This window comes from Taeniopygia guttata, chromosome 7 (assembly GCF_048771995.1).
Source record: "Taeniopygia guttata chromosome 7, bTaeGut7.mat, whole genome shotgun sequence".
Classification (NCBI taxonomy): Eukaryota; Metazoa; Chordata; class Aves; order Passeriformes; family Estrildidae; genus Taeniopygia; species Taeniopygia guttata.
Window position 1 is genome coordinate 11,153,864 of NC_133032.1, and position 24,991 is coordinate 11,178,854.

Sequence of the window (24,991 nt, forward strand, 5' to 3'; positions counted from 1 at the left end):
CCTTGGTGCACTCAAGCTATAGCCTTGGATTTTCTGCCTGCTGTGCCAGAGTTCCTCACCTCATCTGGCAGCTGTGCTTCAATGCCCTTAGAGTGGTGGGGAAGTCCCTTGTGAAGTCGAACACATGAACCTTCAGTCCCCAGCCCACTCTGCATGGACAGAGGCATTTGCTGCAGCACAGGGTGAGATGGTGGCTGGATTGCAGCTCTCCCATGGCTTGCTCCAGCATCCTGCTGTCCCTGAGGTTTGCCTCCGCCTTGGGAAGAGGAGCACACACCTGAGCTACTCTATTTCTCTTGCAGGGCAGTGCTCTGCTTAAGTAAAGGGTTGTTTCAGGCAGCCATACACACTCCTCATACTTCCTCTATTCAGTGTGGAGTGGAGTTCAGCACCACAGCTGATGAATGAAAACAACCAGCCCTGGCACAAATGTAATCGTGGGATGCAGGTGGAATTTGCTGATGCATCCTCACAGAGTTTGATTTCTCAACCTCTGGTTTTCTGTTTTGTTTGGGTTTTTTTTGGTGGTTTTTTTTTTGGTGGTTTTTTTTTTTTTTTTTTGGTTTTTTTTTAACCTGGGTGGCCAGGCAAAAACTTGACATCTTGATTGGGACAGAAATTGGTTGTCATCCTCTGGATTTGCACACAAAATGTGGTTCTGCAAGGATGATAATGAAGCTGAGAGGGAGCAGTGATGCTTAATTGTGGGGCAAAGCAACACACCAGGCTGATGCACCCAACAGCATTTCTGCGGTGGCCCAACTGCCTCTGAGCTGTGTCCTCATGGACAAACTGTGGCCAGCAACACCCTCTGCCCTTCAGCTTGAACTTGCTGGTGGCCTCAGGTGCTTTGGCTTGGTGTGTGACTGCCCTTGAGGCCACTAGTTTCTTGGAGCTGGTGTAGGGGAGGGAGAGTTGTTTCCATGCTGTTGGAACACAATAAGCTATGAGCTGTTGGAGCACTTTAGGCACTCAGTTGGTTTCATGTGAATGTTGTTGATCTTGTTTAAAGTTTTAAATTTTTCGAAGGGATACAAACACTTATTTTTAAATGCATATTGGTTTTAAAACCCATTTGTTTTGCATTGTTAACTTGCTTGTTCAAGCTTTAATCAAAATTCCCAGAGTTGCAAGTGAGGAACTTCATGTAAACTCGGGTCTTGTTTAGAAAAAGATGTTATCCTTTCTAATAAAGAACAGAACAGAATATGCACCCTGGAATGGCATAGAAAACAACAGCAATTGCAGTTGTCTAATCTCTCCTCCTTGTGATTTTAAGCTGTGTGTGACTGACAACACATTATCAGGTCAGCTTGCAGTGCATACATTTACAAGCTCTTGTTATTTTAAGTGTGTCACCAATCTGCAAACTTGGTGACATACTTAAAACGTGTCCAATTTTTTGTCCAAATGTTTGTCCACAGTCAAACTCTTCTAACAGTGGGATGATGTGCATACCTGGGCTCTTGAGGTCTTGTCCTTTCCTGTTTGGAACAGGACTGTGAGGAGCTGCCACGCTGCCATTAGAGGAACACATGCTGCAGCCGGCTCAGGCTGGAAGAAAGGATTTTGCCTGATGCATACTGGGGTGCACAGAGGCTGGGGCACATGTTGGCCCTCTGCTTTTGTGATGTCACATTTGTACAGGCTGTGGCAGTGTTCCAGCTGACGTCCCAACACTTGTGAGCAAGCTGTGTGGCAATAAAAGGTGCTGGCAGAATAATTGCAAGCAAGTGCAGCTGTACAGTCACTCCAGCAGTGTCCAACGGTGACAGCTTTGGCCTCTGTGTTGTGTGTCAATAAGTCCAAGCCAAAATCTATTAATTACTTGGTGGGGTTTGAATTCCAGCCTGGCCAGTTCACCCAAGGCTTTTCCTAGCTCGTGTTTCTACAATAAAATTTCAAAATTTTATTGCCATTGTGAGATGAAGAATAGACTCCGGCTCCTTTCTCATAAAGTTGGGTTGGCAGAACTAGGGATTGCATCAAGCTGTGACCTTTGTCCATCCCAAAATTCCAGCTGAATTAAACATAAAGGGAAAACTTACCTGCTGGTAACCAGCAGGGATTTACCCTGGGGGAGGTGACATTGTTCCTGCCCACAGCTACAGAGATGTGGCAGCTGCTGTCCTGTTGTGACCACAGCCTGGCTTGTGAAGGTGCCTCCCTCCATCTCCATCAGGTCTCCTGGATGCTCAGCAGCTGCTTTGTCAAGCTGTCCTTGCAGTAAGGACGAGAGACAATTTTCAAGTGGACATTAGAGTTGGCTGTGCTGGCATGCAGGAGGTGTGAATGGGGGGAAGGACAGGCAGCATGGACTGGTGCTATCAGTCTGGATGCATCCTGACCTGCCTCCTGTGAGGGCATCTTCCTTTTATCCTTCGTGCCCCTCCTGCCCCTATCTCTGAGCTCCTGTGTCTCCACAGGAAAACAGTGATGGTGACTAACTGTTGGCCATGCTAGGCCTTACCTGAAAGCTGTACTAAAGTCCCTGCAGCTTTCTTACGCAGCCACTGCTTCCTGCACGCCCCTCCCCTGTGCCAGCCCAGATGCTTCTGCAACTCCATGACAAAACTGCTCCAGAGAGGGGCAAGATCAGCACATCTTTGTCTGCTACTATGGGGCTGTGTTCCAGGCAGTGTTAGCTAAGGCTGTGCCATGGCCAGACCTCCACCCTGGCAGCCACAGCTGTCAGCAGCACCCCCACATCTGTGTCAGTCACATCTGTGTTACCGTTGTCACTTACTCCAGATCAGGGTCACACAGGACTTCTGCTGGCATTTTTACACCTGTGTATAAGCTGACTGTAAGATTCACGGCCCTTGTTACAGCTTCATTAGGCCACATCACTTTTATTTTTACAGCAAGATGATCCACTGATAGCTGTAAAGCCGGGTGGAGATGAGGTACAGATGGCTTTCACTTCAGGCTGGTTGTACAAGGTCGTTCACAGCCGTGTGAGAGTGCAGGCGATGGCCAAACTGGCAGCTAAGGTGGTTCTGCCACAGTGACAGACTCTCTAACCAAGAACACTCATTCTCCTTGGATTTTAATTTGCTGTTTAACACCTATGTTCACTGGTGTGCTGGGGTCACTGTGGTCCGAGTGTGCTTGTGAGCTGGGGGGAGCTGCATGAGCCAAAGCAAGCTTCACTCCCTTGTTTACTGGTGGAAATTTGAGCTGGGCAGGTGGCGGCATCTGAGCCACTGCTTCTTCGCTCTGTGCTAATCGCTGTGAATGTCACAACACAGCCTGCTTTGCTGCTGGAGGCAGATTGGGTAGCAATGGAATAGTGTTGTACATCTCAGTTGTGGAATTCTCTTCTCTGGGGCTTGGAGCCCCTCTAGGCTGCAGCTCCCATGGGGATGCAGGTGCCCTGTCCTCATCAGGAGTTCTCAGCTTGACTGTACCAGTGCTAATAAGCAATGCAGCTATATGGGTGTTGAATGGACGTGGCACTTTCCATATTTCCTTGCAGAGCTTGCCAGGGTAGCAGCTCTCCTTGAGGATGTGGAGCTCCTATGGGATACTGCATGGGATGTTCCATCTCCTACATTCTCTGGCTGAGATGCTGCTGACCTGGTATCTGCTGGAGACTGGAGCTGATTCACAGGTTGAGAAGGTCTGGCAGGTGTAGGCCTGTCTGACCCAGCCCTGTGGTGGTGTGAGCTACTGTGATGGTGCTACAGAGCAACCTCAGGGTCTCCAAGCTACACTTTAACTGCTGCATCTGAGGCTTGTCTTTCAGGTGAGAGTGTGTATGTATATGGCAAGAAAAGGAAGAGTGTGATGCTTGATTCACTGTTTATCCTTCATTTTATACCTTTTTTTTTTTTTTTTTTTTTTTTTTAACATGCAAGCATGTGAGAACTGGAAGGTGGAAGAACCAGCCAGCCTGCTTGGAATACAAATTCCTATCACAGCTGTATCCAGGGGCCCTCCAGGCATGTGTTAAAGCAATAACTAGCTAGTGGTTTGTTTTCTCTTTTCCCTTCTCCTCAGGCAAGAGGATGTTGCAGGTATGGTGTAATAATTAATTCTGGGAAGATTCAGGACACTTATATCTGCAGCTCTGTGGTCTTCTAGTTTGTTCCTTGTGGGAGACTTTTCTGAAGGACTGCAGTAGGGAGAAATGTATGTGCACAGTACTACCAGTCTCTGCTGGAAACAGAGGTGTTGATGTTAGAACAGCCCTCATTTGATTCTTGCTGCCTTCTCAGTCCTGAGCTCTATAGGAAGCCTTTAGCCCTCACTAAGCTTTTCTACAAGAGTGAGAAGCATGTTCCTTTTAAAAGCAAGGACTGAGGTTCTCATGTAGTTGTGTAATGTACTGAGCTGAAGCTTTAAGAAGCAGGGAGAAAAAATAAGCAGATGTTTTGGCATTTGTGGTGGAGTCAGGAGCTGATGTTGGAGACACAGAGCTGTAGGAGTGGGCTCCAGCTGCCATGTGGATCCCGGGCAGGCAGCCTCTTGTTGGAGACAGGGTGACTGTGCTGGAGCTGCTACCCCGTGGCCCTGGCTGGTAGTCAGGCACTCCTGTGTGTTTGCAGGTTACAAGCTTTCCTGCAGATGGCTCTCTTTACATTGTTCTTTGCATCCTCTGGTTTCATGTGAGATGCCAGCCATTCTTTGACTTGGTCTCAAGAAATTCTTGGTGAGCTCAGTAAATGGGAGATGTGGTTTTTCATCCTGCAGCTCACCCTGCTTTCCTCATAAGTGTTAGGCTGGGTGCTGTTCCCTGACAGGACAACAGTGTCTTTCATGCTCTACTTTTGTTTCAGGCCAGCAAAGATGCTGCTGTAGATGACTGACTGTGCCTCAAGGGCTATGGCTCTACATGGCTTCTGCAGGACCAGACCATGCTAATCTGGGTCCCAAACAGCAGAAGAGCATTGGGCTGGAGTCAGGCAGCCTTCTGGCAGAGAGACCTCGGCCGTGCTGGCCCTGGCTCCTCACTCAACAGCAGGCAAAACCCGTCTGGAATTTAGAGAAGAGATATGCGAGTGCTTTCCAGGATCGCATCCTGCTGCCCTCATGGATCCCTCTGCAGCAGTCCTGCTTCTTGCACTCACCATCACTGTGCCATGCACAGCCCACTGAAGACAGCCTCCAAAGCCCTCCAGACACTGGCTCTGCCACGGGAAGGGTGATGTCTTCCCTGCTGATGAAACCCTGCCTGGTGGCAGAGGAGCGCTCTGGAGCTGGGGTCAAAGGCTCTGCCCTCAGCTCAGGTCAGCAGGCTGCCAGCTTCTGTAGGCCAGTGCTCAATAACAACTCCTTCCTACAGCCAAGCAGTGCTAAAGTGCCTTTTCTGCAGCCACTGAAGATTAAAAAGGCGGAAAACACCCCGAGTTTTCCTGCTGCTTCACGGTCCCACTCTGGGGACAGTAGAGACAGCTTCCCTAGCAGCCTGATCAACAGGGCAGTGATGAACAGCAATGTTGTGTCAGAGGAAAACAAAATCCCCTCCCGTACCCCTGTGGCAAGCAGTGCGATCCTCAGGAAGGATCAGTGCTCATTGGAAGGTGCTAAGGGGAGACTTCACAGCTCAAAAGAGAAGGAAGAGGACAAGAGCCTCTTGAAGGCTGTGCAGCAGCTACCTAGTCAGGCTGCCACACACAGAGGCTTTGGGTGCCAAGTCAAAAGTTCTGGCCTTATGAATGTGGGCAGCCTGTCGAACCAGAGCAGCAGGAGGAGGCAGCATGCCAGAGTGCAGATCACCCAGAAAGAAACCATTTCTCCCCTGAACTTGGAGCTGGGGAGCCATCGCCTTAACAGCAACTCGAGCCTTACGGGCACCTGTGATGCTGCTGCCCGCACTGAGCGGATCAGTGTCTGTCCCTTGGCCTCGCGTGCTGGCACTCCTGACTGCTGTCCCGTGGGTATGCTGAGCCCTCTGTGTGCTGGGGACCACCTGGCAAGAGCAGAGCCTCTGCGCTTTGCTGCCATCTCTGAAGTGGCAGCACAGGTGTCCACCATCCAACTGGAAGAAGGAGAGAAACGGGCCCAGGCTGTGGTCTCAGGAAAGCTTAAGTAAGTAGAGGCAGGAGGAGGAGGGAGGTTGTGGCAGGATGTGCCAGGCTGGCTTGGTGTGTCTGCATGTGCTGGGAGAGGATGACTGTGGGTAGTACAAGGTGGCCATACAGATAACCATGGGCTATGTCCCTGTGCAAAACCCAACTGCAGCATCCTAGTGGGTGGGACCTTCCTGCAACCCCCAGCTTGATGCAGGCACTCGGGATGGCTCCAGGCTGTTCCCACCTTCTCCTTCAACCACAGCATGGAATTACTGTGTGGCATTTCTAGTTTGTTCTCCTCAGCTGGGGGGCCCTGCCTGCAGTGGAAAGCTCTACAGATATGTTGAATGAACCCTGCGGTTGAACGAGGCCTTCCTAGTCAGAGACATAAGTGCATAAAAGAACACAGAGCTAATACAGGATAGAGAGGGTGTGAGGACATGAAGCTCCTGCTCTCCTGCTGGGAGAGGGTGTCCTTTTTCCTCTTCTTTCTAGCTGCTCTGGAACATGTTCCTTCTCAGCACAGTCTGGGGCCTCTCAATTTTGCTAGCTTAGGATGAGTGCTTGTAAATCAGCACTGGAGAGGGCAGTGCCCTCATTCTCCAGCCCACATTATCTCATGCTGCCCCATGGGCTTCTGGGTTTTTGGCCCCAGAAAACATGTGCCATTCCTTTGATGTGATGTCCTTTGTCCCAGTGCTACTGCTGAGAAGTCACTGCTGGAGCTGAGCCATCCCCAGGATGAAGCAGAGGAAGAACTTCCTGATGGCCTGGATGAGAGCTGCAGTCAAGAGGAGTATGAGGACAGTGAGTGCTGGTACCTCAGGGAGGGCTGTGCTCCATGCCTCAATGTGGGGAGTGCATGAGCTGTCTGGGAGCTGGGGGTCAGCACAGCTGCCCTCCTGTCTTACATTCATGCTTTCATTTCAGGATGTACTGAACCCAAAAGTGATGTAACAGCCAGGAGAAACTGCATGGGTTCCTTCGGGAGCAAGCTAGGGCTCAGCACCTCTGTCCTTCTCCAGAACTTACCCATCTCCTCTCTGTGCAGGGCTGTCAGCTCCGCTCCCTTCCCTGTTTTGCCGACCCCAATTGGTGGGCAAAAGCCAGAATCCAAGGATTTGGGGTAGCTGGCTGTCAGCATTTGTTTCCTCTCTTCTTTTCCTAACTCTGTGTGCATTCACTCTTCACAGAGACAAAACCTGGGTTTGTTTCCTCCTTCAGGTGACTCAGATGCTTCCTCTGATGCCGATGTGTTGTCTAGCAGCTCCGTGATACCTGTGTCCAGGTTAGTAGCTGTAAACAGTGCACTGAACTTGGTGTTTTTTTCCCAGACTTGTCCCAGGACCTGAAGGAATGGCTTGAAGTTGTGTCAGGGGTGGTTCAGGTTGGATATTAGAGAAAGGTTCTTCACCAGAGAGTGGCTGGGCACTGGAACAGGCTCCCTAGGAAGTGGCCACAGCACCAAGCCTGACAGAGTTCAGGAAGCGTTTGGACAATGCTCTCAGGCACATGGTGCACTGTTGGGAATGGTACTGTGCAGGCCAGGGAGTTGGACTTGATGATCCGTGTAGGTCCCTTCAAACTCAGCATATTCTGTGATTCTGTGATTCTGTCATCTTTGCCCTCCATGGGGACAGAGGAGATGGTAGCATGTGGGGTAAAGGAGTGAAGGTAGGATCAAATGTCCCAGCCAAAGCCTTGCTACCCTGCAGGCTAGAACTATCTCTTTTGCTACAGGCAGCAGCCTATAAAGTGCTAAGGGTGCATCCACTGCAGCAAAACAGGGGTCTTAATTTCACTGGCACTGACAGTTGCTGAGTTAGGTTTACTGGATTAAATTGTGCTCTTGCAGTGTCATTGCCCGGCAGATGAAGCAGAGTGGAGGTGTCCTGGGCCAGAGAGTGCAAAAGCTCCTTGGAGTTTCATGTCTCAGCAAAGCATCCTAGAAACAAGTCCTGGAGCCTGGGTTTTTCTTTAACTTTTGGGAGAATCTTTGTTTGGGGAGCATTGGTCAGCCCGTGGTCATTTGAACCCTTCCTTCATGATTCCTGGGTTACCTTTGTTGGACCTGGTTTTGCCCATCCAGCAGTGGGAGCTGGTCTTGCACCAGGGCTGCCTCAGGCTTTGCTGTCTGCCTGATAACTTGCTGCTTCCTATCATGTCATCACTAATCTGGGAAACAAGCAAGGCTTTCTGTGAGCAAGTGTTGAGCCTTAGGGTGCTGCAGGGCTCTGGGTATGCACATGTGGTTGTGAAAGTCCTGCAAAGGTGATGTAAGCTGGCCCAGCAGCTGTTTCTGGCAGGATGTGTCTGGTTGGCCTCTGGGGCAGGTGGGGGAAGCAGTGCTTGGGCTAAATGCCTTTTGCAGCAAGGAGGGAGGAGTGTCATGCAGACTGTGTACTGGCCTGGCCTTGAAACCTTTGCAGCTTTCTCCTGCCTTCAGTTTGCATGGGCAAAATTAGTTTTGTGCCAGAGAATGTTAACCAATATAATCCTTTGCCGATTAATGAATTTATAATTATTGATTTCAGTACTGAAAAGAGAAAAAAAACAACCAACCAAGGACTTTGATAAAACACCTCTTCTTCCCTCAGCCTGGTCTCCAATTCTTTTGCGACATGCTACACTCAGTCTCTTCAGTGAGGCAAGGGGTGGCCTGAGAGATTGGCAATAGTGTGTTGTAGTTCCTTTCCTTTTGCTGCTCTTTGTTCCTTATTGGATTGCTCTGGTGTGGCTTCTTCCACTGGCTACAGTGGCATATATTTGAATATATGTTCATTGCAAACCCTACCTTTCACTTCTTCACAACATTAATAGAAGCATTACAAATTCTATCCCTCCTTCCAGGTATTGGGGCTTGCTGTGGTAAGGAGTACATATAGTGGGTAAAACTCTATTGCTCTTCCCCGCAACACAGCAAAACTATGAGGGTTGGTTGCAACAGTTAAATAATATGTATTAGAATCTCCACCCCTTGTTCCCTTGTACTAGGTTATAGGGTTTGTCATTCCATGTCCCAGAAAATCACAAACCCCACAGTGGGTGTTTGGCATGTGCATTCATTGCAGACTCATCCCCTCATTACTGCAGACTGAGTCACTGACCTTAGTGCCCATTGCTTGCACCACATTGCAATGATGGTGCAAATTCCTGATACTAGATTAAGGCTCCTTCTGGCTTCCCTCTTCCTTTGTTACTTTTCACTTTTAGCCAGCTGCCTACTGCTTCATCTTTCTTAGGAATTGCATCGAGTGCCTGGCCCAGCCTGCTGAGGCTCAAGACAAAGTGCTCAAACCAGCTCTTGTCTGCAGTTTATTTCCTAATGTGCCTCCAACTATCTACTTCAGTACTCGGGATGAGACAGGTGAGCCAGGGGCTGTTGTTGCACAAGGTACGAGTGGCCAGCCCATTATTAGGGAGCAACTGGTGCCAGCACACAGCCTGGAGCTGGCCGGCAGTGGCTTCCCTTAACCCTTCCCATGATGAGACCCAACACTGCTGTGAGATCCAAATGACTGCAGTAAACTGTGTTACTTCCATTGTCTGGAGCATGACTCAGGCTGCCACTAAATGTTCCAGTGTCCTGGATCTCCCCCAGCTGTGGAGTCTCCTGCTCCATGACAGTTCTGCAGTGAAAGCTGTGCACCCTCATCTACAGGCCTGGTGCCTGTGCAGCAAACCATAAGAATTTTGCAGCTGTATTAAATCCAAGTATTGTGTTTGTTTTCCTCCAGTCTTTAACTTTTTGCCTTCCTAGTGGAAAAGCTGCCTTGGGAGCAGAGGAAACTGCTGCGATGGAAAATGTGCAGACTCACGCCTAACATAGTGAAGCAAACCATTGGCAGGTCCCACTTCAGAGTTAGTAAAAGTAAGTTGGGATGCAACATTGTGTCCTTCCTTGCCTCCAGGGCATGGGCCCAAGAAGGCAGAATGCCTGCAAAGATCAGAGCAGAAGCAATCCTGGCTTGGCACTGCGAGATGCTGGGTTCACGTTTTTGCCTGTCTGACCTGCAGTATCCAAGATCTGTGGGTCCCAGCAGGGCCTGATCTCCCTGTTGGCCTGTTCCTGGCATAGAGCACAAGGGCTTGCTCCTGGGCTGTCAGGAGCCGAGGCGGATGTGAGGCAGGTTTGCTCTGGCTTGCCACTGTGAGTAGGTTGGCCCTCATGTAGTGCCAGGCCCAGCACTGCTGCTCCTTGTCCCCATGTACTGAAGAGGAAGCCATCTTCTCACCATAGCCAGAGTTCTCAGGGTTGGGAATCTTGTCCTTGAAGAGATGTGTAGGAGAAGCACTGAGCATTTGCAGCTATGGTCCATTCTCTGGAATGTGATCTCCTGGAAGTATTTATTGGACTCCTGCATGTATCAGGAGACCTCTGCACATTCTGTTTCCGGACTATAATGAGGCACGGAGGGCAGAGGAAGTCCTAAGAAGTTATGGCACACCTACCTGTCCTTCAGCAGGACAGCATTCATTAGCCAACTCCTTCATTTGCCAGCTGTAATGCAGAGAAGTCAGGATGCTGGGGAATTAAAGGAATTCCTTTGACCCTGTATCTGTTCAGGTCCTTGCAACCAGTCATATCTGCAACAATATGACCCACCTGGTTAACAGGATGCCACTCAGCCCTTTGGCAGCTTTGGCAGCTTTGCAATAGTGAGTATGAGTGCTTTGTGCTATAGCTGTGCAGCATCCTGCTAGCCCAAGGAGATGGGGTGCTGAGGGTTGAGAGGGTGTTATGGATGGCAGGGCACTTGGTCATGGGCTTTTCTGTTTTTTCCTGCAGAAAGCAGTGACTGGCTGGGTTGCTGGGGCCACCACATGAAATCCCCTGGCTTCAAAGCCATCAGGGAGCACCAAAAGGTAGGGGCTGTTTTTCGCTGACCTGCTTCATGTGCATGGAGAGTGTGTTGGAAGCAGTTTGGGTGCCCCTCTCCTCAGGGTCAAGTGTTTGCTGTGCAAACTGTCCTTGCAGTGTCCTTTCCAGAACTGGGAGAGGAGTCCAAGAGACAGGCATAGCTGGATGAGCATTTTTGCTGTGAGGGTGGCTCTTGTACATACTGAAGCTGTAGCCAAATTGTGTTTATTTTTGAGCTTCTATAAATTCAGTCATTGCTGCTTAAAGCAGTTCTTGTAGAACTGAGGGGTAGGTACAGTGCCCTCACTGCCAGTGCAGCAAAGGGCATGTTCCTTACTCTAATCACAGAGGAGTCAGGTGTGGCTCATGGCTTGAGAACCTGCGAGGGACCAAAGGTTTGGTGTCTGTCACAAGTACATACCTGTTCTGAAGAGCTGTGATTCTCTAAACGAGGCAGTTTGTCCATGCAAAGCTTCAGGAATAGGTGGAATAAGTTTGGGTGCAATCTTGGGAGGGGAGCAAAGACTGTCACACTGCATTCAGAAAGGATGTATCCTCTGCCAAGGGAGCAGGAAGGGGTGGGCAAGGAGTTTGGGAAGCAGAGAGATCTCATAGCATCTGTGTTCCTTTCCAGCTAAACCACTTCCCTGGTTCATTTCAAATTGGAAGGAAGGACCGTCTGTGGCGCAACCTGTTAAAGATGCAGGCTCGCTGTGGGAAAAAGGAGTTTAATTTCTTCCCTCAATCCTTCATCCTGCCCCAGGACATCAAATTACTCAGGAAAGCATGGGAGGAAGGAGCTAGCCGACAGAAATGGATTGTGAAACCAGTAGGTGTAAAGCAGAACTCAATCCTCTGTCATTTTGTCAGTGTAGGGAGAAGATCTGATCCTTTCTTGTTTGTGTTTTGTAGCCAGCATCAGCAAGAGGCATTGGTATCCAGGTCATCCACAAATGGAGCCAGCTCCCGAAAAGGAGACCACTGCTAGTACAGAGGTGAGTGAATATAAAACCCAGGTTGACCCACAGCCCAGAACTTCTTAGTGTCTTGTATCTCTGGCCAATTCTGGGCCCCTGCCAGTGTGTGGCAAAGCAGAAGTACCTGATTTGTATCTGGAGACTTCTCTGGAGACTGCCTGGTTGTCCTGCTGCTGGAAGTTTGGCTCTGCAGTTAGACTTACTGGACTGCTGCTGTCTCTGTGTAGGTATTTGAGGTCTCAGACACAACTTGGTTTCATGAGCTTTGTGAAGCTTCTGTCTGGCAGGTGGACAGTTTCAGCTCCGCTGTGATCCAGCTCCCACTGCTCTGTACTCTGGGGTTTGGCGTGTTTGGAGACAAACAAACCTTATCCACTTCACACAAGCACAGTGGGAAGAGAAGTCCCAGGGAAGAGGTGGCAGTTGTCAAAGATTTGTTCTTACCCGAGTTAGAATGGTTCAGTAAGAGCCTCAGTGCATGTAGATGTTAGTCAAAGGATTTTCTTGAAATAACAGAGTTTTCAGTCTCCTCCCCTTCTGCAGAAAAGTGGAATAAGTTACCTTTGAGGTTGCTTTCTGGGAAGATTCTTGTGAGGGCAGGAAAACTGCAGTGTTTGGCAGACAGGGAACTGTTGTGCTTGCTTGCTAGTTCTCCCTGTCCACTTTCCATGCAAAGAGCTAAACTTCCCTGTAGAAAATCATGAACTTCACAGATGAATAATCAAATGATTTGGATTAAAATACTCAACTGTTTCTTCTTACTGTACAAAACCATCTGTGGTGTACTGCATGTCTTAGATGTTCCTGAAAATTGCGATCAGCATTGTGGGTGTGAAGAGCTACTGTGGCTTAAAACTGAAGAAAATCTCTTCAAAATGGAACTGAGCTGAAGGAAACACTGCTTTTGTGCTGCAGGAGCTCTTTGGAATGGGAGAGCTGCTCTTTCTCTCATTTTGTCTGTGATGTGATTGACTTGGAAATGCTGTGCAAAAAGGCTTCTGCATTGATCCCTTGTTTTGCCAGGGCTTCTGAATTGGGGGTTCGAGATGTTCCTGCATATGAAAATCCTAACCCTTATATGCTTACTTCCCTCTGCAGATATCTGCACAAGCCCTACCTCATTGGTGGGAAGAAGTTTGACCTGAGGATCTATGTTTACGTCACCTGCTATGATCCCCTCAGGGTGTACCTCTTCAAGGATGGATTGGTTCGCTTTGCCAGCTGCAAGTAGGTTGTGCAGGAGTGGTGCTGGGGGCTGCCTTGGTGCCCAGGCATCTGTGGCTGTAGTACCCATCCTGGCTGGGGCAGGAAGGAGTCAACCCCTATAAGGGTGATGCTTAAAGCATCTTGCTTGTTTAAGAGGCAGTGTGGAAACACACGAGGTCGCTGCAGGTGACTGTTGAAAGGGAGTGTGAGAGGATGCTGCCTACATCCAACCTTCCCAATGAAAAATCAGCTCAGTGTAAAGCAATATAATGTAATATCTTGAAATATATTGTCTGTGCTTCATTCTGCATAAAATCTGGCACACCAGAAACTGAGACATTTCTTCCAGTTTTCATTGTATTGCCTCAGGCTGTTGGAGTTCCATCAGTGCTTCTGCTCACTGATACTCTGGCTTTTATTTCTTGAAGATATACTGGGAGGGTGGGATTGCATGCCACTGTCCCAAGACAGTCTGTTCTGTCTCATGTTTTGTTCCATTAGCTTTGGACCTGTGGGGACAGAGAGCTGCAGGTAGAGGGGCTGGTGAATGGCTGAGAGTGGTCTGTGATGAGAACAAAGTCTGTGCCTGCCTCATGGACCTGGGGACAGCCACTTTGGTCTCGGACAGCTTGTGTTCCCCATGCCTTTTCCAGGTACTCCTCCTCAATGGAGAGCCTCAGCAACAAGTTCATGCACTTGACCAACTACAGTGTGAACAAGAAGAACACGGAGTACAAATCCAACTCGGATGAGACTGCTTGTCAGGGACACAAATGGTAAGTGCTGCTTTTAGGGTATGAGGCAGCTCTTTCTATTTCCCATTAAGTCAGATTTTTTTCAGTATTCTTAGCCAAAACTTGAACTTGCCTTCTGTGTCATCTGCTCTCACTTGGGAAACTGAAAGAACAGAGTGATATTAGCATGAGTTAGTTTCAATGGAATCTGGATGGTCTCCCTGGCTTCTCACTCATCCTGTCCACTGCTGCTTGAGCTGTAAGAGCTGTTCATCCTGCCTGTGTTTGTGCCATTCCCTGCTTCCAATGCTGCATTCATCTCTGCTCATTCATCCCCTTCCCCTATTCTGGGGATGATGGGATGTGTTTAAAGCAGAATCTGATTGGTTTTTGTTAGATATCGAATGGGTGATGCTTAAATTGGCTAGATGGGAGCTTCTGCCAATCTCATTCTTGACTTCGCTGTGGAGGCAGAGAAGGGGACAACCCTGGCTCAGAACTGTTAAGTTTTGCTACTCAGTGGGAATGGGAGCAGTGGTGCCATTTCTAGGCCTTTGAGAGGAGGGCTGCAATTTTGCAGGAGTTCCCATTCCTTGCTGTCCCATGGGTGAATGGATGCAAGCCCCAGAAACTTGTCTCTGATTCCATAGTGGTGTTTGAACCCTTTTAAAAATAGTGCAGGATAGAGTTCTCAATTCTCAGCCTGGGCAGAGCTACCACACTTCAAAGGGAGTTGCAGAAGGTGTTTTGCTTTGGCCGGATTACTTAGACCTGGACCTGCTCCACAGTGGTCTCTTCCTCCACTGGGACTTTTAGCAGGGTCTGCTGCCTCTCAGCAGTTGCAATTGCGTGGAGTTGGGATTGTGTGGGCTTCCCATACTTGCATGCAAGTCAACGCTGGCTGCTTCTGTGTTAAAGATAAGTGTGGCTGTAATCCACTCCATCTTCTATGCAGGAAGCATGACCTTTGGATTCCTGGCCATTAGCCACATGGTCTCACTTGAGAAATATCTCAGCATCCTTGGCTCAGTGTCAGAGTAGTTTGCAACACTCAGTGTGGTGTGGGAAACTCCTGTAAAAAGCATAGATGCTCCTCCATACAATCTTGTTACCACATTTTTCAGAAATTCTTTTCATCCCTGAAGCCTCAGTGAAGTGGCTTTAGCTAAAACATTTTTGGGGTCTTGTTGGATTCCTGATGAGCTGTTTGCAGTGCTGTGGGGGAAGGCCTGCAGGAAGGGGAGGTTTGCTGAGGACATGGAGGGGGAGGGAAGAGAAGATCTGGGCCTGACTTACCTTGCTCATGTGCTAATTTGGGACTGTGCTGAGAGAAGTCTATGACAGATTCATGTTCCTATTAGCTTGGGCCTTCAAAACCAGGGGCCAGGCTGGGGAGAGCAGTAAATAGGAACTGAGAGGTTTGAAGATGTCAGGAGGATTGCCATGCCAGGGAAGAGTGCTGTCAGGGTTCCTCTCTGTTGATTTCACCACCAGCAGCAAGGGGCTACATGTTGGAATCTAAAATGGAAGAAATTCTGAGAACTTCGGGCCTGTAAGCCAAAGCCTAAAATTAAACACAGGATTTGATCTGAGACCTTGGGAAAAGCTTCCAAACTTAAGTGCTAGAAGCGAGAATGTAGGTTTATAATTTGCAACAGAGACATATTAAACTAAGTGGAAGAAAATGTAGAGTTTTAGAGTTTAGTGTAAGTTTGTATCTTAACATGATTGGCTAAGAAAGCTTACACTGTAATGAGTCCATAAGACAAAATATTTAAAAATTAGGTAAAAAACATAAATATCTTTGTTAGCAGTGTTTTATTAGTCAATAAATCCTTAAAAGGTCTTGTAACTTGGGGTCTTGTGACCTTCTAAACCATGCAGTAAAGATGTGAACCAAACTCACCCTTCCTACCTATGTAGAAGATAAAAAAAAAATAAAGCACATTATCTAAAACAACTGAAAAATCCCATCTCTAACTCATTCAAGATTCCTTCAAAAATCCCCACAGTTGTGGAGCTACCTCCTTTGCTTTCTCTCTCACAGGGCACTCAAAGCTCTCTGGAGTTACCTGACCCAGAAGGGAGTTAATAGTGAGGCCATCTGGGAGAAGATTAAGGACATTGTTATCAAAACCATCATTGCGTGAGTCTTGGCACCCTTTGCTCTGTGTGTCTGTGAGGTGCACCTTGGCCCTTTTGACTGTCCAGTCCCATCTCAGGCTGATCCTTTTGCTCTTAACTGAAATGGTATCACTGCTGTTGGCTTTGGTATTTCTCTGCAGATCCCTCCTTTCATCCTGTTACTTATACTCCTGCTACAGTAGCTGCAGTGAGTAAATAGATCCTACATTTCCCTGACCTGCCTGAAGGCCAGGAAGTTGCAGTGTACCCAAAATTGCCCAGCTTGCCACCTGCTCCCCTGCTTTGCCTGGGAGCCTGAGACAATGGTCCCTGGTGCAGGTTAAATCTTGTATTCAGAGGTCTATGCTACCTGACACAGCAGGGATGTTCAAGATGCAGTGCTGGATCCATAGGTGGTGAGGCAGCAGCAACACACAGGCCTGTGTTGGTCCCTCAGCCCACCTGCTCACGCAGCACGTGGCTGCATTACACTTCCAGAGCTGTCAACACGTGCTGTGAACAGCCAGAGCTCTGCTGTCTGTCTGACTGTTGGAAACAAGCATTTTTTTCTTGGTTTGCAGTTCTGAGCCCTACGTGAACAGCCTGGTGAAGATGTACGTGCGGCGGCCGTATTGTTGCCATGAGCTGTTTGGGTTTGATATCATGCTGGATGAAAACCTCAAGCCCTGGATCTTAGAAGTCAATATTTCCCCAAGGTAAAGCATATTCTGAGCCACAGCAGAGTGGATAATGGCCTTTCTCTTACTACAAAGTGAGTTCGGCTTGCAATGTCCCCTGTAGCCTGTGCTGAAAGATCATAGGCTTTGAAGCCTCCCTCACCAGATTGCAGGAATCAAAGCCCTCCCTCTCTGTGAAAGCAACAGTAATCTGCAGTTCAGAAAGCTTTTCTGGGCATGCTCCAGCTAGAGCCAGGGAAAAGTGTGTTAAAAAAGGAAGGCAAGGAGGGATGTGTCTTGTACAGAACGGGTGATGGCAGAGATTTCTTTGCGTGGGCAGAAGCAGTCAGCAGTTCCACTGCCTTGTGCACCATTCTTTACTTCCTGACCGCATCCGGCCTTGTGTCAGCTGTGCAGGCAGGGCCGGGAGCTGCAGTGCAACCGAGCCCCTCCTGTCTGCGAGAGTGGGTGGGCATGAGCTGTACACAGAGCCATCCATGTACACAGGGATCTGGGCATGGATTTGTCTATTTCTAGCAAACTTGGGGAGAGATGGAAAAATTAACTATTTCTGATAAGAAGCACCTCCCCTTCAAAGAGCTTTTGTCAGGATTTTTCTCTTGGTGTCTTACTGCTGCTTTCACGAGGCAAGGGACAGGCTGGTGTTTGTGTCTCAGTCAGTGATAACCCAGGCATTGATCTTGGGGCCATGGGGCTCAACACCTCCATTCTAGCACTCAGGCTGCTATGATGCTTCCTCTCTGCAGCCTCCACTCCAACTCCCCACTGGATGTGAGCATCAAGGGCCAGATGATTCGGGACCTCCTCAACCTCGCTGGTTTTGTTCTGCCCGGCATGGACAGTGTGGCTTCAACGACACAGACAAGAAGTGGCTCTACCTACAGGTTATCCCCCTTCTCTGTTGGAGAAGCAGGCATTTTTCTTGAGGGATTTCATCTGGTGGGGCTGCTTGGAGCCCAGCAAATGCTAGCTGTTGAGAGCCTGTGCTTGCTGGTGCTTCAGCTGTGGGTCCAAAGAACTTGCCCACTTGCCAGAGTGTCTGGTTCCTATGGTCTCATCAAGGCAAATGGATTTATGCCATCTCTGCAGGTCCATAGTTGGAAGTGAGGCCAATGTAATTTGTGCTTGCTCTGCAGTTAGTCAAGTTGTGCTCTCTTGTCCTTCCCCCTGCCAGAACTAATATGATGCTAAGTTTCACTGCCTCTCTGTTTGCTTGGAGGACTGGCTGGCTCTGTTGGGGCTGGATCCACTTACCCTCTGACTTACCAGAACTGACATGCTGCTGCCTGGAGCAAGAGGAGCACCTGTTATTTTGCAAATGCTGGAGTGATCAGTTCTTTAGGCAGGACTGCAGGTGTCACATACTGCCAACCTATGGGTGGAGGTGTGCGCAGTCTTACTTTGCAGCTAACGTGGCTGTTTTTTGCAGAATGCTAATTCCTGGGTGTGTGTCCAGTCAGGCCCCTAAGACTTCTGTGCTTCACCACAGCTAGGGTTTACCCTGGTTTCAAACCTGATGGCTGGAAGGAAACCAGTCTGTTCCCTGCAGTAGAATGGCTGCTGGCCATATGTCATTGAAGGATCAGCTTGCTGGGTTAAGCACCAGCATGCAGTGATGTGTGGGCATGCCAAAAGATGGGACTCTTGCCCTCTGAGTGCCTTCAGTGAAGAAGCTTGGAACATGGGTCTGTTCCAGATGGGGAGCTCTCACCAGCTCGTCTGCGGTGCTTTGATCACATGCTGGTTTGCCACTTCCAGTGGAAGTGCTGAAGGGCAGGTGTCTTCAGAACGACCTGCAGGGGATTAAATGGATCCTTAACATGGTTCAGATGATGCATTACCAGATTTCTTGCATCCAGAAGCAAGCTTGTTTAACTGTATTTCCTGCCCTGGGAAGCGTATGAAGGGGTATTTTTGCATATGGACAGAATTCCAGTAGATCTGCATGTTTCCCAAGCACCATGGAGCACAGACTCAAGGTTCTGCTCTCACTGTTTGGATCTGCACACAACTGACAAGTTTTGCAGCAGCAGAAAAAAAAGCTATATTAATAGATGGGTTAAAAGGTTTTCAACAAATATCTCCCAGATTCTGGCATCTCCGAATAGTTCATTTGGCACTTAGAATAGATGGTTGCTGGTCAGGTAGTACAAAAGACCAGGACTTCCCATGGCATGTGGCTATATTTGAGTCCTGAGAGTACTTTGATATTGCCAGAGGAAATTTTTGATATAAGAATTTTCTTCTTTGTATGGTACCAGTACCAGATACTTGTACCCCCGTCCCTGTTCTTGCAGTTAGGAAACTGTGTTCCAAGTAGGATGTAAATATGAGATCCCACCAGGCTTCATGTGCTGTGAATCACATCATGGTGTGTCTTTGACTCTCTTGCATCCTGTGTGAGTGTGAGGTGATGGCTCCCCTTTTGGGTGAAGGAACACTGAAATGCCTCAGTGAGGGGCTGGCAGAGTCCTCCCAGTTTCCCTGCCCACATTCTTCCCAGGATCTGTGCTGGTGCACAAGGCACTGATCTCGGAACTAGTGAAATTCTTGGAGAAAGTGTTCTCTCCTCCATGTCATTTTCATGCGGGTGTCGTTACTCTCTCAGAAGTTGCTGGGAGCAGCTCTGCCATGACAGGACTTTGTCTTCTCTGCTAAATGCTCTATTGTCTCTCTTGTGTCTTCAGCCTGGGCAATGCTTTGAAGGAAAAGTCCAAGCCAATATCTGAGCATTTGAGAGCAGAGAAGATGAAGAAGGCCTATTACTTGATGCAGAAGATACCTGACCAGGTACAAAACAACCTCCTTTGTTATTTGCATCATCATGCCAAGCCCATGTCCCAGCCAGTCCCACATGTCCCTCTTCCCTCTTCAGATTGTGCTCTTCTCTGGAGTCAGCCAGATGATGGGGTGCACTTGGGCTCCAGTGGGTTACAAGACAGCTGGTCAGAAATAAACTGGGTTTGCTTAAGCCACAGTCTCACTGACTCATCTTTACATTAAAATAGATGTGTGCTGTGGGGGACACATTACCCACTAGTCCCCAGGCAGGTTTGAGCACTGCCTGATCCTCCTTATGTGTCTGTGCAGCTCTTATAGCCTTTGCCAGCTGAGCCCCATGCTGGGTTAGTAGAGCCACTGGCCATATGTGGCTCCTGCCAGTGTATCTAAGAGAGGCTGGGCTGCAGAATTGATGTTCTCTTCAGTTCTGTGCAGTGTTGGTGTCACCACTGAGCCTAGATTCCTTCCACAGTTTCCATGTGGCCTTTGTCCCAAAGATCTCAGACACATGGACACCTCTGCTTGAGAGATGCTTCTCCCTGACCATGGGTTGCTCTTGTCTGCAGGATTTTTATTCTTCTGTCTTGGACATCCTGACTCCAGATGACGTTCGCATCCTGGTGGAGACGGAGGATGAGTATTCCCGGCGCGGGCAGTTCGAGCGGGTGTTCCCCAGCCACATGTCCATGCGCTACCTGCGCTTCTTCGAGCAGCCTCGTTACTTTAACATCCTGGTGACCCAGTGGGAGCTCAAATACTACTTGAATAGACACAAAGGTAACTGCCCTCCAAAGCCTGGCACAGCCACCTGACTCAGGCAGGCTGCCTGCCAGCAGTCGTGGGAGATTTCTGAGCTACGCATGTTGAGGGGGAGCTGCCTGCCTGCATGCTAACCCCTAGGAAATGTGTTACCTTCCCAGACTGCTTCAAATATCACAAAAAGCTTATTCTGACTTGATGAGAGGTGATGGCTGTTCTGGCACACACAGAACCAGCACTTTTAGGTGCCCTAGGCATCAAGCAGACTGGGATTTTGCCTTCAACCTGTAGTTTTGGCCTCTTACTGTGTTTCTCTGCTCTCTTTTGGCGGAGAAACAGCTGGATTTGCCGGGCTTTGCTTCTGACGAGTGATCTGTGAAGGAAAAATTGGGCCTCTTCCCTGGTCTCCTGCAGCTTTCTAATGGATGAAATACAGTCAGTGTACAAATGGAAATTTTTCCTAAACACTAGAAATCTAGGTAACATTTCCATCCTTTCAGGACACAATTCTGTATTTTAATAAAAAACATTATCCTTTAATGAAGCATAGCTGGGCTGGACCAATTCCTTTTCACCCAGGGTTGCCTCTATCAGGGCAGCAGTATAAACTGTTTGGGGGAGAGAGTCAGTGAGGTCTAGCATGAAGGGTTAGAGAAAATAAAAAGAGACTGTGGCTCAGGGCTTTCCGTCCAAAATCTGATCTAGATGGAGAGGCTTCTGGAGGAGCTGGCCCTGCACTGCAGTGACTATATGTGTGCTCCTCACCTGGCTATCAAGGAGAGAAAGAAGAAAAATGGTTCTGTCGCTTTTCACTGGTGTTAAAGCAAGTATCAAAGGGGTCAGTAAGAGTCTTTCACAGAGAGATGGTAACATCATAGCCTTCTCTGGCTGTGTTGTCAGCATGTGTAATCCTTTGCCTCACTAATATCTTTGCTGGATGATCTTCCATCAACTGGAAGAAAGATTCTGTCATCGTCCTCACTGAAGTGCTGCCCTGAACTTTGTCTCTCAGGCAAGGGTCCTGGTTCAGTGCTCCAGCTTCCCTCAAAAAGCTAGGTGAGCAGATTTCCTCTATCCCATCACTGCTCTTTACCTCTGATCAGAACTCACCCTGCCCCATCCCCTTCCTATTCCTCTCTGTTCCATGTGGCACTCCTCTTTCCCTAGCCTGCAAGATGCAAAGCCCAGGCTGCTGCACAGAATCAGGCCAAGACATCTGAGCCGCCCTGCTCCTCTTGGCCCCCAACATGTGGGAGTTTTTTAATGAGGCTCTGGGGCTTGCTTAAAGGTCACCAAGGAACAGGCTTTGGAGAGCAAGGATTTTTCCTGGTATCTTACAGAAAACCACAGTAATGCCAGCTGGACAGCATCAATGGACTAGCCATTGCTCTGCTGGTTCTTAATTCTCAAGTCACCCTAGCCTTCTGCTATGATCCTAAGGCTCTTAAGTAAGAAAACAGAATGGAAGTAGTCCTGGATTTCTCAGTATTTTTGGGTTGGCCAAGAGCAGGGTGCTTGGCTGTAGCGGGGACAGCTAGCAGGAAACCCTGGAGGAAGTGGAGCCTGTTCAGTGCAGTTGAACACATGACTCTGCTTCAAAATTACCTTGCTGTGCTCTGGAGCACCATGTCTTGTGTGTGGTGATAGGATTGGTCCCTTCCAGTCATACCAGTGACGATCTCAGTTTGTGCCAGTCTTACCCTCTGACAGGGGTGAAGTCTCAGCCCATCTTGAGCTCTGGATGGATCCCTGTAGGGTGGAAATGATACACTGGGATGCTGCAGCTGATCAGTGCTGTGCAAGTAGGAGGTTGTCTGAGCTGCCCTCCTCTGGGAAAGGGGTTAATGACAGCAAAGCTGCTCTACATTTGCACAGTGGGAACTTTCACCGGTGCAGCCCAAATCAGGTACTGCTGTTGGCAGACCCTGGGCTCAGGGGGACAGCCAATCTGGTCTAATTCGGCAAATCCTGTGTTGCCCCAGTTTTCCTGTTTCACTGAGTCTGCTGCAAGGAATGTCTTGGCTCCCTGGGAGGAGGCAAGCACTGCAGCAGCCCACGCACTGATGTTTGCTCGTACAAAGGGTGAACGCCCTTGGTTTACCCCGTGTTTGCTGGCTGGTGCTCAAGCACGTGTTCAAGTAGTTATTGCATAGCACGTTCTATGTGGTCAGTGCAGCATATTTGCGTGCCCTGAGCTGGGAAAGCTTAACTCTCTGTAAACCTGGCTGTTCATTCTCGCTTACTGTCTTCTGTCACTTCCCAGGTCTGGAGCTACTGAAGAACTGGTGTGTCAAAGGGTACCACACTGGGGCAGGGACGGATTTGGCCCAAATGGTGTGTATAACTGTGGGTAAGGTTGGCAGAGAATGGTTGTTTACCTGCACAGAGTTGGGTAGAGATCCTGCTTGTTCTGCTTCCTCTGGCTCCTGTCTTACCTGTTTGCCTTCTTCCCTCTTTGCCAAGGCCTCCAGGAGTCTGGAGAAACCCATGCTGCCCTATTTCTTACAAACATGAAGACATGAGCAGTATATCAGCTCTCCAAGTATTTTGCATCTGAATATCCTTGGGTTTACTGGGCACAGCCCTACATATTTGGCACCTGTCCTGACCACTCTTCCTCTCTATGAGGGAGTCGTTTCTGTCACTCCTGTGCCTTACAGCAGAATGTTTCTCTGACAGAAACCCACTCTTGACCTCGAGATGCTCTACTCCCACTTTCAGCAGAGGGATTCATTAGGCAGAGAGCAAAGATTGCTCTGTTTGCTATTCTGGGAACAGTCTGGTGGCAGTGACAATGTGCAGCAGTGAGGCAGCTCTAGCTGAAGCTCTCTAGGGCAGCCTATAGCAAAGCACAGCAGGCTTGAGGGATTTTTGCCACTACTTAAATAGCCATTCTGTTGTTTTCCTCTCCTTCCACAGTGGTCATTGCCAAAGTCATTCTTCCTCCAGAAGAGTAGCATTCAATCAAATGGCTTCAGCAAACTGGAACTGGGCAGACTGGGGTGAGTTTGCACCGGCCGTGACATTCATGGTGTTCATCGTGTGGCTTTTGGACTGGTGTCATGGTAGAAAACTGGCAGCCCAAAAAGCAGCTTTATTAGGAGAGGAGCAGATTGGTTTGCAGGCTCTGAAGCCTCTGCTCTCTGAGGAGCCAACAGATGGAGCTGGCATGATGTCTGTGCAACTGGGCATGTCTCCTTGGCACTGTACACCCAACTTAAATGGGAGTGAAGCTCAGAACAGCCAGATTAGGTGATGCTTGGAGCTGTCATGGTCAGAACATGCTGACAAGATATTCCCCGCACTGGAACTTGTATCACTTCTGCGGACACTGATGTGGTTAATGATGAGCAGAGGCTCTCAGCTGCAGCACTGGCTGGGGGAATAGTGAGGTCTCCAGGTCTGTTGCACTCTCCCAGCTTCCCCGAGCAAAGCTGGGCTGCTGACAGCTTCCTGCAGAGGTGGAGGACTGGAGTTTGTCTGGGTGAGACAAAGTGAAGGGGAGGCACACCGCTGATCTCTGGCTCTAAGAGAAAGGTCATCACTGTTCCTGTGCTGAGGCCAGGATGGAGTTGGGTTTATACACAGGGAGACTAAGCTGTGACCCTGCAGTCCCACTGAAACTGGGATACCTGTTGGGGTCAGTGGTACTGCCTGGAATGGGAGATGGAGCAGGTGAGCCTGGCAGCCCTATCTCTGAGTCCACGTGTCATAATGCAGCAGATGATTATTGCACCATGGGTCTTTTAGTCCTTTCTCACTGTCCCTAAGAAATTCAGGGTCTCCTTTTTGTTGCAGCACATGCCTCCCTTCAGCTGGTGAGGATCTCACAAGATGCCTGGAGCCCAGCCCCACTCAGAGCATACCTCTCAACAAGTGCACTGATGGAGCCAACCAGAGACCTGCTGGCTGCCTCTCTGACACTGCCCTGGTGATGTGACCAAGCAGCCACCGTCCCTCCCTGGGGACACATCAACCTACCTCAAAGGAAGAGACAGGAGCTGGCTCTTTAGAGCAAGGACTATGGGAGCCCTTTGCACTGCACACTTGTTTTGGGGCTGGTTGTAGAGAGAGATATTATCCTGGGCAAAGAGGAAACCTGTGTGATTTCATTTTCTAAAGGAAGTGGCAAAGCTTGAGGAAGTGGGGGTTTATCTGGCCTTTGCCCCAGACTGTACTAAAAGCCTGACACGGTGGTTTTTTTTGCTGTGTGGGAGCTGGCTGAGCCTGCCCTTTCTGTCCTCAGTCAGCACAGGCTGAGCCCTTGCTCGCCTGTGTCTGTGTTCTGAGTTGCTGGCAGCTGAGTCTGCTCTTGCCCTGCTGTAGCCTGGCCCCTGGAGATAAGTCCCCAGTCCTCATGCCTGAGAGGGAGTAAAACTGCCCTGTTTTTTCCTTTCTGAATGTCTGTGCCAACACCCTGACCTCCCACAGCAACAGGCCCTGCAGGATACCTCAGGCTCGCACATTGCAGCTCCAGAGAGACCACGGGTACCAGCATGGCTCCCGTTTGTTGTGGGGGCAGTGGGGCTGCTGGGGAGGGAGCATCCTTCTCAAGGCCATTGGCTCTCTGGTGTGCCCTGCAGCATGTGTGCATGGACTGCAGGCTAGTGCTCTTCTCTTGGGTTTGCTCTCGATTTTCCCTTTGTTTCTCAAGGATTTCTATTAAATTTTAACACTTAACTGCTCTCCTGGTTCTCATTTGCCTTCCTTTCCCTGACCTTTTTGTATCTGGTGGGAAGCTCACCCCTTCCCATGCTTCACTAGGCTCTGATACAGGGAGGGTTTGTGCTACCACCCCACTTCCCTGTCCTTCCCAGAGCTTGGGGTAATTCTT

At 49.1% G+C, this 24,991-nt stretch overlaps 2 protein-coding genes across 9 annotated transcripts in view; both read left to right on the top strand.

Moving 5' to 3' along the window:
* Window positions 1–3,944, top strand: part of STK36 (serine/threonine kinase 36) — a 19,109-nt gene extending 15,165 nt beyond the window's left edge. Inside the window, exons 27-28 of one of the 2 annotated variants that reach the window (XM_030278315.4) lie at window positions 3,479–3,748; window positions 3,861–3,944. The gene's annotated coding sequence lies outside the window, so the exon portion shown is untranslated. Of the gene's footprint in view, window positions 1–3,478; window positions 3,749–3,860 lie in introns of those variants that run through there. The other variant, XM_041717606.2, reaches the window with a different exon arrangement.
* Window positions 1–24,842, top strand: part of TTLL4 (tubulin tyrosine ligase like 4) — a 26,850-nt gene extending 2,008 nt beyond the window's left edge. The window contains exons 1-19 of one of the 7 annotated variants that reach the window (XM_041717608.2): window positions 3,825–3,944; window positions 4,782–6,033; window positions 6,715–6,824; window positions 7,242–7,305; window positions 9,260–9,384; window positions 9,778–9,888; window positions 10,807–10,883; window positions 11,513–11,707; window positions 11,791–11,873; window positions 12,954–13,082; window positions 13,715–13,837; window positions 15,843–15,941; window positions 16,501–16,635; window positions 17,364–17,501; window positions 19,305–19,407; window positions 19,965–20,175; window positions 22,421–22,491; window positions 23,077–23,159; window positions 23,956–24,842. In XM_041717608.2, coding sequence (XP_041573542.2) covers window positions 4,838–6,033; window positions 6,715–6,824; window positions 7,242–7,305; window positions 9,260–9,384; window positions 9,778–9,888; window positions 10,807–10,883; window positions 11,513–11,707; window positions 11,791–11,873; window positions 12,954–13,082; window positions 13,715–13,837; window positions 15,843–15,941; window positions 16,501–16,635; window positions 17,364–17,501; window positions 19,305–19,407; window positions 19,965–20,175; window positions 22,421–22,491; window positions 23,077–23,159; window positions 23,956–24,097 — 3,195 coding nt within the window. In that variant the 5' untranslated portion in view covers window positions 3,825–3,944; window positions 4,782–4,837 and the 3' untranslated portion in view covers window positions 24,098–24,842. Of the gene's footprint in view, window positions 1–3,824; window positions 6,034–6,714; window positions 6,825–7,241; window positions 7,306–9,259; window positions 9,385–9,777; window positions 9,889–10,806; window positions 10,884–11,512; window positions 11,708–11,790; window positions 11,874–12,953; window positions 13,083–13,714; window positions 13,838–15,842; window positions 15,942–16,500; window positions 16,636–17,363; window positions 17,502–19,304; window positions 19,408–19,964; window positions 20,176–20,496; window positions 20,702–22,420; window positions 22,508–23,076; window positions 23,160–23,955 lie in introns of those variants that run through there. The other 6 variants (XM_072932073.1, XM_072932075.1, XM_072932074.1 and 3 more) reach the window with 6 other exon arrangements.
* Window positions 24,843–24,991: the final 149 nt, after the last annotated feature.